Source organism: Gallinula chloropus (assembly GCF_964237585.1).
Source record: "Gallinula chloropus genome assembly, chromosome: 4".
Taxonomy (NCBI): Eukaryota; Metazoa; Chordata; class Aves; order Gruiformes; family Rallidae; genus Gallinula; species Gallinula chloropus.
Window position 1 is genome coordinate 37,505,509 of NC_140088.1, and position 12,739 is coordinate 37,518,247.

At 54.9% G+C, this 12,739-nt stretch overlaps 1 protein-coding gene across 1 annotated transcript in view; it reads right to left on the reverse strand.

The window, feature by feature from the left end:
• MYRF (myelin regulatory factor) overlaps positions 1 to 12,739 on the reverse strand; it is a gene marked incomplete at its 5' end in the record, with an annotated part of 55,590 nt that overhangs the window by 15,894 nt on the left and 26,957 nt on the right. The window contains 4 exons of the mRNA XM_084262942.1: positions 5,429 to 5,552; positions 5,853 to 6,025; positions 6,507 to 6,813; positions 12,213 to 12,274. Coding sequence (XP_084119068.1) covers positions 5,429 to 5,552; positions 5,853 to 6,025; positions 6,507 to 6,813; positions 12,213 to 12,274 — 666 coding nt within the window. The remainder of the gene's footprint in view (positions 1 to 5,428; positions 5,553 to 5,852; positions 6,026 to 6,506; positions 6,814 to 12,212; positions 12,275 to 12,739) is intronic.

A 12,739-nucleotide genomic window follows, 5' to 3' on the forward strand; every position in this document is an offset into this window, starting at 1 on the left:
ACCTTCAGCTGAGCTGCCATCACACCTGGTCCATGTTAGACTGACACAGCCCCACCAGTGCATCCTCGGCTCAGCACCGTATGTGGTCCCTTCATCTGCCTGAGCTACGCTCACGGCATGAGAAAGCAAGACCTCCGCGACCCATCACCATGGGATCAGCCAAACTGGCCAACACGCTGTGTCACTGAACCCAAAACACATCCAGGGGGTGTGGATCACTGGTCACACTGGTCTCCACCCCCTTGGGGAGAGCCAGGATCTGCAGCAAGGGCAGGTTTGGTACCGTTTATCAGGACATTCCTTCCAACTGCGGAGTGTGAGCCTGGAAGCTCAGGAGTCACCCCACAGACCCGAGCTTCGGAGGAGAGCGCATGGAGAGCACCGGTTGGGAAGAGGGACCGGCACCAGCCCGGTTCCCGGGGTCAGCGCAGAGAGGGTGTGGCCTCAGCATGGAAATGGTTCTGTGGAGCTCTGCACTGCCCTTCGCCAGCTGCCTTACCTCACACTGTAAACAGACGGGCAGAGGGAGGAGGGAGCCTGCTGGCATTTGTCAGAGGGTGCTGTCAGGGAGATGAATTACTCCTGCTCCCAGGAGTAAATTAGTGAGCTGCCCGGTCCCAGGCCTTTTCGGCACCGCTGCTGGAAACTGGCTAGCCCTTTTGAAGGTTCAGCGAGTCTGAAACCACAAATGCGGTGCGAAAGGCCAAGAAGAAACCGATCACCAATAAAACTAACCCCCAGATCTCGGTCTCCTTCAACCAAGAGATTCCTCAGCCCACGTAAGCAAAGCCTGAGGCACAAGCCCAGCAAGCCAAGACACAGGTTTCCAGGCACCTCCACTTGAAGGGATGTAGCAACCCGCCCTCCCTCCCTTCCTCCCTTCCCTCCATTTCCTCAATCCAACCTAATTCTAGGAATTCTGTGCCAAAACTAAACCCTGGGTAGTTCAGATGAGCTTCCTTTTGATCTTCTTCTGCCAGAGAGGATGCTGCAAGGCTGCTCCTCTTCTCCTCACCAGCCCAGGGATGGGATACCTGTTGCCACTCATATGAATTTTGCTGCCTGAGACTCTTGGAAGGCAGTAAAGGTACTTAGGAGCTGCAGAATCAGTTCAGATCTGCCTCCCCCTGCCCTGTGCTGTCCCCATCTCTTCAAGCCACGGGAAAGAGAAATAGTCGAAGGGCTCCATTTCTCCTGCCAGGGAAATGACTGAGCAGAGATGAAATTCTACATTTATTCACAGGCATGTGATACAAATAGGATCTGACGTGGCAGCTACGCTCACTGCAGAACAAAACAGCTGATGAATGGGCTTGAATGGTGCTGCTAGAATCTGGAGTAAACTCTCACAGGGCTATCGATCATCACAAATCACAGCAGACAACTCTTCTGAGGAACAAAAACTGCCAGCGATGGTTATGAGTGGACTCAACAATCTTAGAGGTCTTTTCCAACCTCAATAGTTCTAAGAGTCTGTGCTAAGGGACCTAATTTTGCCTGTGCAGGAGGAGGAGAACACAAGAAACCATTGAATTGCATTTTTTTTGCCCTGTAAGGTTATACTTAGCACGGAATGCTACACATAAATCCACAGGCACAGACGCAAAGCTCATCTGTACAGGTTCAAAAAGGTATCAGATGAGGTATAGTCACAGGAGTCATTCCACTAGCCCAACCAAAAGCGTCATGCGTAGGTGCAGGAGCAGAGATGGATCCCTCCTGCGCAGCAGTAACCACTGGACTGGCTTCCTCTGAGGTAGGACAGGAGGCTGCGAGCAGGGTGGATCTGCAGGGATGGCTTTGGAGAAGTCAACAGGGCACGGAGCTGCTCTCTGTGCATAGTGGTCACTGTCAAAGCACCAACAAGCTCTTGAGTAGTGAGAAATGCCGTGGTGGGGTGAGAACCCAAGCGGCTTCTGATGAGCTCACGGTATCCTAGAGGCACACGACACCCTAAAGGCTCACTCTCCCCCCTTACCCTACCTTCCTGGTCTCTTTTCTTAGGAACAAAGAGTGGGAAAATAAATCAAGTGTCTCAGATGATTCAGATTCCCAAGAGTGTGAACAGGTTGTGGGCACCTGGATCACAGCAGGAGGTAAAACATATGTTCCCTGTAAGGACAGGGAACTTTACCGGCACGTAGAAACTAGAGGGCAGCTTCCAGCAGAAAAGAGATGGGGAATGGGTGGTCCTTGGTTTAATGACACAAAGTTGTTGAAACAGGGATCTCCAAGAGGTGAGATGCCTGCTCATTTGCTGAGTCCCCCCCAAAAGGCAGAAAGGAAGGAGAAGACTCCATTCTGCGAACACTTAAATTAGCCAGTCTAAAAACCCGCTGTTAGAGGAGAAGGAAAACTGGTCTTTTGGTGTTTCTCACAGATCCAGTCTGCCCCAGTGCTGTACCAGGAGAACCGAGCTGTCTCCCATTTTGAAAGAGACATCGGTTCAGCTCACTCAGGCTCTCCTAGAGCTACCCAGCCTCAAACCCAGCCACAAATGAGGAAGAGTCCACTGACGTAGCATGTAGCTAAAAATTCATTGACCAACCCTTGACCTTAACCCTTAATTCTGGTCTAATCCAGCGCCACAACAAACTGCACGTGGGCTCCTAAAATCTACATGAAGTCAGCTAAAAGGAATTTATTAATTACACAACGGGATGATGACCTAAATGCCACAGAAGTAGGTTTGCTCTGGCTTTCGCCCTAAATCCTAAAAGCAGGTATTAGGCAAGCGATCCCAAAGCGCAGATCCAAAGAGCGTGGCAGAGCAGGGTTGGGTTTGCGGAGCCTAAAAGCCGTGCTCTGCTTCTCTGTGCCCAGCAGGAAACACTCTGTAGCTTGCCTCTGCCAGTCTGCTGGGTGATACCAAGGTGCACAGCAAATCCCCACAGCAGGGATGGGAACACCTGCAAACGCTCCGCAGGCAGCTGAAAGAGCCGTGACGTGTGTCGGGTGAGAAAGCGTTTACCCGGCGCAGGTAAACAGAGAGATGGAAGGGAAAGGGGGACCCATTATCTCCAAGAGAAAAGCGAGGCCGTGCGAAAGGTCTGCTCTGGCGACGCGTGGAGCTCCCTGGACCCCGCTGACTACACACAGTGCGTTTGTGCGTCTGCCACGTAGTGAAAGCCCTGTGGAGATTGATGGTGGAGGAAAAGCTGCTCCAGGGACCGCCAGGCTGGGCCCAAGCGGTGCCTGGGTTAGGGAAGGGGGATGGGGTCGCTTCTCCTGGCGCCTCCGCTTCTCAGAACTTGCTGGATGTGGGGCAGAGGTGCCCGCGGTCACAGCTGGAGGCAGTACTGGCCCAAAAGCGGAGTCTGGGAGAAGAACGAACAGCAGCCAAAACTGGAGGTGTCAGTTGGGAAAACAGAAGCGTCGCAACTGCCCAGTGCCACCCAGGCCCTGGTTGGAAACCAAGTGAGAGAGGTGACGTGTCCAGACAGCGCTCGGAGGAGGTGGGAACTGCCAGCAAACACTGCCCTGTGCGGGAAAGCAGGAACCCGGGAGCGGGGACCGCGACGTGTGGGCGCTCAGCGAGAGATGGCTGGCTTTCGCCGTCCCACGGCCTACAGGAAAGTAAACTGATGGTGGAGAGCAGGGGCAGGGCTGCAGGGCCGGACTTTGGAGCCGCTCACAGGTTCCCAGAAGTAACCCACACATGATGGGGAAGCGGTTTGGCACCCTTGGGAAGGGTGCCAAGCCATGGTACCCTAAAGAAAAGCTTTTGTGCCACAGGGGAACCACTGGGAGTTGAAACAGAGGGGATCACGCTCCAGCAGACTACCAAATACACTGGAAAGGGGGACCTGAGGCTAAACCGTGGGTTTAAAACTACCAGACAGACAAACACTGTCTAAACTACAAAGTCCCAATGTGTAAAGCAGTGGAGAAAATGGCCAGGGAGGGAAAAGGAGCAAAGCTGAGTGGGCAGCACAGAGCACACTGCTGTTGGTGAAGGATGCAGCCTATCCTTCTAGGGTAGAAATCCCACATGGTCCCGTTAGTCCCCTCCCTGCTTTTCTTTACCCTGACAGGAATGGGTCAACTGGGGCATTGATATTCCACCTGAAGGTGGGAGATGCTTCCTTTATAGAAACAGTTCCATAACACAGAAGTAATCGTTTCCCCAGATTAGCCCTCTCCTGCTGTGATCAGGGAAACAGCCATGACCACAGCCTTTACAAATGACAGGATGCCACCAAAGTAGTGACCAACCCCAACAGCCACTGCTACGGAGGGGAACAACACACAGCACATCCCAGTCACCACCAGATCCGAGTTAAAGGCAGTGCAAGGACGAGAGCCAGCCGAGCAGGAGATCTGTGTGCAGGAAGACATCTTCCCCACATGTCACAGACCCTACTCTGCCTCCATCGCCAGCCTCGCCTGTGGTCCTTGGCTCCCATCCCGAGCACCATCCAGGCAAGGTGTGGTAAATAGTCTTGGGGTGATTTGGTGCAGCACACAACAAAGCACCCGCCCCTCCGTGTCTCCCCAGAGGACCCCAACCAGCTGCTGGCTGTGCAGATTGAGGAGGAGGGGAACAGGGGGGGTTCATTTGCCCAGCGAGCGGTTCCTGGAACCTGCTGCTTGCCAGCTGCTTGCCAGCTCTCTGTCACCTCGGAGGAATGCAGGGAGGATCCAGAGCGGTTTCCTCCTGAGCACTTTGTCCATGCTCTGCCTCCACCCTCCTCTGGCCCAGGCTCTCCTCCCAGCTCCCAGCCCTACCAGCCCACCTTCCCACTCAGCCACTCTCTGCTCCCCCACCCCAGCTTCCCTCTGCACCCACTCCCCTTGTCTCTCCACCATCTCGCTGCCCCTCCTGGCTTCCCAGCTTTCCTCAACCGCTTCCCTCTTCCTTTCTTTCTCTCCTCCCTTCCTTCTCTGCCCATCAACCACCCCCTGCTCCTCCTCCTTCTCCGTCTCCTTTTTACGCTGCTCTCAAGCTGTGCTGAAGTGGCTCTAGACTCCCTCCAGTCATCTGTGCTATGCATTGGCCAGGAAATCCTAATACTTATTTTAAAATCCAGGACCTCAGTAAGCCTGTGCGGGAGGGAAGAGTCCAAACCACGCTCAGGGCAAGGCTGCATCTGCCAATACAACCCTCCATGGCAGCTCAAGGCCTGAGCAGCTGCTGAACTGTCACCAAAAAGCTGCCCAAGTGCCTTCTGCTGACCTCTATGGCTCCAGCCCTTGGTCCTTAATCCTCCATCAGCCCTGCAGAAGAGCAGAGCAGGAACTTTTCCCAATGGCGAAGGTACGGCCAGGACAGGATTCCCAACCACAGTGCAGGCAAACAGAGATCAGCAGGTGATAGGAGAGGACAAGGGGGAGCCGAGGACGGTCCTTCTCCCATCCTGTGAGTATCATCCCCAAAACCCCAGCCCCTTGCCACCAACACATGAAAGGTGGTGAACCTCCTACTCACAGTTCTTTGTAATTAGCATCGTACAGCGTTGCCCACTTGTTCTGTTGGTGGGGCTGCCACTTGATGGACTGGTAGTTGGGATCCAAGTAGGAGCCATTCAAGCTGTCGTTATCTTGAATCAGGCCTGTGGTGAGGGGACAACACCAATTTCCATCACTCTCCAACAGAGCATCCAGATGGGTGAGAGTACAAAGAAGCTGCTGGCATTGCCTGTGCCACCAGCCCCAAGCTTCCCAACTGCCAGGGTGCTGCCATGGGCATGAGATCTGGACCAGGATGAACTCACCACCCTGCTTTCCTCCCAAGCACCCACCCAGCACCCTGCAATGCCCACATTCCCCCTCCCTGGCACCCTGGCCCAGAGGGGTGGCAGCAGGGGTCTGCAAGGTGGGGGCATTAAGGGGAAGGTGTAAAAACCACATACCTGGTGAGAGCGCTCCTGGCTGGTGCCAGGGAGGGGTTTGGACTCTGTCAGGGTTGAGCGGCATGGACCCCATGCCTGGCTCCTGCTTTATCAGCCCATTGAGCATCTGTGCATTGAGGGTGTTGGGGGGTGACTCGGAGTGTTTCCGCTTCTTGGCAGGGTGCACCGGGAGGCTGCACAGACCCACGGGAAAGCAAAGGCTGAGCAGGGAACCAGGAGGTGGGGAGGTAACAACCCCGAAGCCCCTGCCCAGGGAAAAGCTGGGATCTCACATCAAAACCAACCCCTTCAACGCAGGGGGGCACAGGCTCCTTCAGCACTCCTACCTCCTCCTCCTGCAAGGCTCTGCCCACCCACCCTGCCAAGCTCAGTGCCAGGTGGGCACGGAGCCAGCTCTGCTCTCCTCTTTTCCATCCCCATCACCCACCTGCCAGCCACGTGCTGCAAACTCTCACATTTTGGGTCACCTCCACCTCAATGTCTTCCCCAGCTCTGTCCCACAGAACCAGGGCATGCTCCTGAGCTTGCCATTAAACCCATGAATGTCACTCGTGTTTTCTGCAAGCCTCCAGCTCCCATTCCCTCATCCCCCCAGCCCTACTTCCCCAAATCACACCGGTAACGCTGCAAAGCTCCAGCGCCCCGAGGCCTTACTCTGCTCCATGTTGCTGGAGGAGCTGGTGCAGCATCTGCGACTGCTGAGCATGGTGGAGGTCGGCTGGGGCCATGCCCTGCCCGATGCCATATGGTGGCATCAGGGGTTCGGCCTTCATGTACATGTCCCGCTGCAGGCCGGGGTAGTGAGGGGTGTGCTGCTGCTGGTGTGGGTGCGGGGGTGGCGGTGGGGGACCCTGGAGGTGAGGGGGCGGAGGTGGAGGCGGCGGAGGAGGGTGCTCCAGGCGAGAAGGGGGAGTCATGTGGCACATGTTTTCGGGGGTCATGGTCCGGAGGAGGTGAGGATCTTGAGGGAGAGAAAGAAAAATAGCTGTCAGACCACGTGCTGCCTGTCCTAGAGCGCAGGTCCAGCACAGACATGGCACTCCTCTTCCCCTGAACCATCCTGGTCCTGGATGAACCCACACCTCCCTGCCTCTTCTGCGTACCCTTGGCACAGCCGCGTCCCCTAGGCCACCCCGTGTGCCTTGCAATGACCACCTTGCCCTACACTGACTTCTGCTCCCAGGTTCCTTAATGGCCCCAGCATCCCACCACCACCTCTGGCGTTCCCCAGCATGAGAACCAGAGCAGCCTCAGCTGTCAGCTTCACACACAGCCTAAGTGGTATCTACAGAGCAAGGACCTGGCTGGCCAGCTGATAAAGGGACACGCAACGCCAGGAAACCAAGTGTCTTGTATTGTACATCTTCACAGAATCATAGACTCATTAAGTTTGGAAAAGACCTGCAAGATCATCCAGTCCAACCATCCCCACCCCCCACCTCTATCACTCACTAACCCATGTGCCTGAGTGCCCCATCCAACCTTTCCTTGAACACCCTGAGGGATGGTGATTCTACCACCTCCCTGGCCAGCCCATTCCAATGCCCAACCACTCTTTCAGAGAAGAAATGTCTCCTCATTTCTAAACTGAACCTCCCCTGGAGCAGTTTGCAGCCATTCCCTCTCATCCTATTGCTATATATCTGTGAGAAGCGGCTGAGCCCCAGCTCACCACAACCTCCTTCCAGGGAGTTGTAGAGAGCAAGAAGGTCTCCCCTGAGCCTCCTCTTCTCCAGACTGAACAGTCCCAGGTCCCTCAGCCGCTCCTCGTAAGGCTTGTGTTCCAGACCCTTCCCCAGCCTGGTTGCCCTTGTCTGGACACGCTCCAGGGCCTCAATGTCTTTCTTGGAGTGAGGGGCCCAAAGCTGAACCCAGTATTCGAGGTGTGGCCTCACCAGAGCTGAGCACAGGGGGATGATCTCCTCCCTGGTCCTGCTGACTACCCTATTCCTGATATAAGCCAGGATGCCATTGGCCTTCTCGGCCACCTGGGCACGCTGCTGGCTGATGTTCACGTGAGTGTCTTCTGAGAAGAGGTGAGACCAGAAGGGTAAGCACAAAGGAAGCAGACATGGCCCAGTATCTCAACACTTTTAAAAGAACCAAAACTCAAAAGGCAAGTAGGACCTCAGGCTGAGGGACAACAGGGAAGATTCCCACAAACATTCCTGATACTTGCTAAACCGCAGTTAACCCGCGTGGAAGCTCTGCAGGGAAAGCAAATCTTCAGGAATTCACAGGCGGCTTTTTGCTTCAAACAGAAAATCCATCAACCACAGTATCCCTGTAGCACCAAGGAACTGCCTGGACCAAGGAAGTGCAGCTGGGGGCAAAGGTCCAACAGCCAGCAACAGGCTCTGAATGCTGTGCCTGGAAATGCAGAGCTGGAGAGAAAGCACCTCGGCTTTGACTGATTTTACTGGTTCCAACACCCTGAATAAGCAGGGACACCCTCCACTAGGTCAGGTTGCCCGGAGCTCCTCGTGGCTGCGAGCCACAGCACCCTGCCAAGAAACCAGACTTCCCACCCACTGACAGAGCCTTGAGGCACTGAGGCTGGGATTCACCCCACAGAGCACTGGTGGGATGAGAGCTCAGTGTCCTGGCTCAGCACATCGCCTGGTCTCTGCAGTCCCAGCAGAGAGACATACCAAAGGTGCCCGCAGCAGGGTACCGGAGGCATCCAAGAAGGGTTGTCACCGTGTTATAGTCCTACCATCCAAGGACACAAGAGCAGGGACAGGCATGGAACAGCTAGAGGAGAGCCAGCAGAATTACCTGAACACCTCCAGCTCACCAGCACCACCGGTGAGGATTCTGGGGGGCACTTCCATGCCTTTGTTCTTGAACACAAACCGAGAGACTTTGATCTCCACATTTAAATAAACAAAAAGGGGCATTCAAATGTGATCCTACCATTCTCCTCTTCTATTTGGAACTGGATGCTAAAGCCATACCATGATTTGGGTCGATTTGACTATATCACCACAAAAAGGAATGCTTGGTGTGGTGAGGGGGCATGCAAATCCCTCTCCCTGCCTGCAGCTGCTGAAGGCATGGCAGTGCTGGTACTCAGCTGGGGGCTTTAACTAGCATCCAAACATTTGTGGAGGCCAAGAGTGCAAAGTCAAGTGTGCAAAGTAAAGCAACGTGGTTGGATCTCACCCAACGTGCCTCGAGAATGAACAGCAATTAGTGAGGGTGAATAATTCTACTACAGAAAAGCACAGGCATCTGTGAGAAAGTTGGTGCGCTGGCAAGACATGGAGAGGCTCAGTGCTCATCTCACATGGAGCAGGACATGGTTCCCGTCTGCTCCGAGCTCAGGTGTGTTTGTATGACCTCACCTACAGCACTGGGTCATGGAAGCAACCACAACTGGGGAAGTTTAGACACCAACTCTCACGAGAACCCAGCCATAATGACTCAAACTTTCTGGGAACAGTCGGCATTGGTGGCATTTTGGCAGCATATTTTTATGTTTTAAGGCACACTACAAAAGAGGGACCTTGTGGAGGGCAAAGGTCTGAGTCTGATGAATTGCAGTGACTGCTTATGCCAGCTTCTCCTTCCTCACTGCAGAAGCTGTAAGGAGGAGAAGCTGTAAAGACGAGTTCTTCAGCGCAAGACCTGTGAGAAAGGAGCAGACAAGCCTGCAAGCAAGAAAACCTGTGTGCAGAAACATCTCAGGGCTTGAGACTTCACACATGAGACAGACTTTTCAGAAGGGTGCACGCTGAAGACCTGGTGCTGAGAAAAATGGGACCTGTAAGAACTGACAGGTTTTCCCAAGAAAACCTCCCAGGAAAATGGGAGTGAACATCCCGGATGTAGATGAGTGGGAATTTGAGGCATTGACAGGCAGCTCCTAGAGAATCAGGTAACAGAAGCCTTGTGTGGAAGTTCAACATTTCTCCTCCAGGAAGTCAGTCCATCTATCTGTCCATCCTTCCTTCCTTCCCATCCTCGCATTAAAACCAAAGATCTCGATACCACACCAAAAGCCTCTGCTGTCCTTTTCCTCAAGGGAACAAAGCTCATCTGTTTTCAGAGCCTTTGCCTGAGGGCTGGAGGTGTGTCTGCATTGGACTGCACCTTCAGGTGTCCCTGCAGGGTACCAAAGTCCCCACTGGCTCCTGGGGCACCTGGAGTACAAGGAAACTAAAGGGTGGGAAGGGACAGGGACTTCTCAGGTGGCCAAGCCTGTTACCTTCACTGCTATCCCCCTCTAGCTCCCCATGGTCCCTATCTGCTGGGCCTTTGCCAAGCTGCTCCCCTAAGCAGGTGCCACCAGCCAGCCTCGAGCCAGACACTGGGCTGGATGGACTTTGGTCTCAGAACAACCAGTCAGTGGCTGACTAATGAGGCCGAAGCATTTGACCAGGAGTCAGAAAACTCCTCCCGTTGCAAGGTCTGGAAAAGCACAACGTATTGATGCTGAGCCCTCCTACTGAAGGCTGATGGGGCAGGGCCACCGCCACCCACTCACCCGCTCTGCTCCTTGCAAAGGCTCACTGCTACCTGCCCAGATCTCTTAGGGCTCTCTTCCAGCATGCATCAAACTGGGTTCCTCCACCCACGCTCACAGGCAGGGTTCTGCACCAGGGCCAGTCTGACTTCTGGGGCTGCCTCAGGGACAGCCCAGCCAAGCAGTAGGGCTCCAGGTTGGGTAGGAGGTCTCCATCCTCCGGAGTGGGGATCAGGGTCAAAGAGCAGCCTTGCTTTCACCCAACCACCCGGGCTAACAGATGACATCCCTGGGAGACAGTATGGCTCTGCTTTTCAGCCAGGCAGTGACAGTACCAGGCACAACACCCCCTTACCCAGCTCTGCTCCTGCCACCATGACAAGCCCTCAACTTCTGTCTGCGTAACTCGGCGCAAAGGCAAGGACAGCCCAACAACACCACAGACAGGCACCTCCAGCACCGCTCAGCTGACAGATACAGCCTCCAACAGCCTCAGAACAGCCCTTGAGACCAAGCCCACACAGAAGAACAGCCGCTTCAGGGCTGGGGGAGAGGAGCCTCACATCCTTCCCCTGCAAAACATGGCAAGAACTGCCTCTTTAGGACACACAAAGTGACCATCCTGACCCTGTCGCTTGGTCAGCCTTGGCACTGGTTGTTCAGGGACAAGCTGGGAGACCTTGAACAGCTTTTAGGGGACAACCCGTGCATGTGTGTCCAAGAACATGCCTTCGCTGCACCTTCACCATGTCCATCACACTTTCCAGTCTTCTAACAAGGGTGGGGACAGGGGCTGATGTGTTCGCCAAACATAGGACCCATGCTTTCTGCTCCCAGGGAAGAAAAGCAGGTGTGGGAATCTCATTCTTCCTTTGTGAGGAAGGAGCTGCTTCCTGGGTGCTCTCCAGAGCCTCCTCTCTCTCCTCCCCAAGCAGAGGTGCTGCTGTCCTGCCAGCACGTCAGAGCAGCTCTCCCCGTGGTGAGCAACCCGGCCTCTTTGTTATATTTAAGGAAGGGCCAGGAGGAATTCCAGGGATTTTTTTTAGCAAGATAAACAGAACTCTTGACCTCTTCCATCAAAGAAAAAAAAAAAGGGGGAAAAAAAAAAAAAAAAGGAGCAGGCACTGTTCCTGGTGGGGACTGGGCTGGAGCTGGGGAAGAGGGTGCTGTTGCCGAGGGGGAAGGGAGGCCAGAAGCAACTTTCCTTCCTCACCCAGGAGGTTCTTTCACCAAAGAGCAGTGAAGGTCACCAGAAGAACAAAATAACACTTGGTGGCTTCCCCAGGGGAGAGGCTAAGAGGGCCTGACAGTGACCCTGCCCGCACCTGGGGGGACCCCACTCTCTGCCCTTAGCCAGGCGGGAGCAGGTGTCTGACCCCCCGCCCCCAGTATCAGCTGGTCCCACCAGAGGGGAGGGAAGGGCTGGGAAGGAACTTACGGCTGAACGGCGGGTTCATTTCTGTCTCCCCGAGCCGGGCTCCATTTCAGGGACGCGCTCACGCTCCTTGCCTTTGGCTCACCCAGGGTGGGGGGCAGGACGAGGAGGCTCGCAGGCTCCGCATCCCACCCTGCCCAGGGACAAGCCACACGGCCGCTCTCTCCCCGTGGAAGTGGATTCCCACCTCACCTTCTCTCCCGGTCCCTCTCCCGCTCACTCTCCCCCCTTGCAAAGACCAGGAGCAGAACAATAGGCGCAAGTCTAGGGATATTTACTAACTGATAATCTCCCCACGTATTGCAGCCGCCTGTTTTCTCCCGTCTGATAAAGACTTCAGAGCCAACCACTTTCACGGAACAAAGAGGGGGAGGATGTTGGGTTTGGGGTTTGGATCATTAATGTTATTATTTCCCCCCACACACCCCACCCCCCGCTCCCTCTTTTAAGCACTTACCATTCACCTGCTGAGGGGAGTAGGCTTCTGATCCGGAATCCGGGGGAGAGTCAGGTAAAGTGCTGCAGAGCAGAGGGGAAAGAGAAGGGAAGGTCATTTTAAAGCAGCTCCCAGCACGACCGATAGGTCCGGGTTGGTCAAAGCACCCTCCAGGCTCTGATCAGGAATCCCTGTGGCAGATCCCCATCACCCTGCATCCAGCGGGCGAGCTCTGGGCTGCCAGAGCCGTCACCACTGCCCTGCACCCTGTGGCTGGTCCCTGGACCTCGGGAGCAGGGACAGATGGTTTCTGAGCTGCCGATGAGACCTCTGGGTTGAAAGAACGAAGCCGCACAGAAATTTAGCCATTCCCCAGAAAAACACCATGTGCTTCACCATGGGAAGGGGACCTGGGATGTGAGGCACGGAAGCAAAGGCTGGGAAGCCCACGGGATGGATTCTGTCTTGAGACCTGTACGAACCTGAGCACCACCACAGCTGCTGGCTGTATCACCCTGGCTCCACTCCAACATCACCAGGAGCAGGAT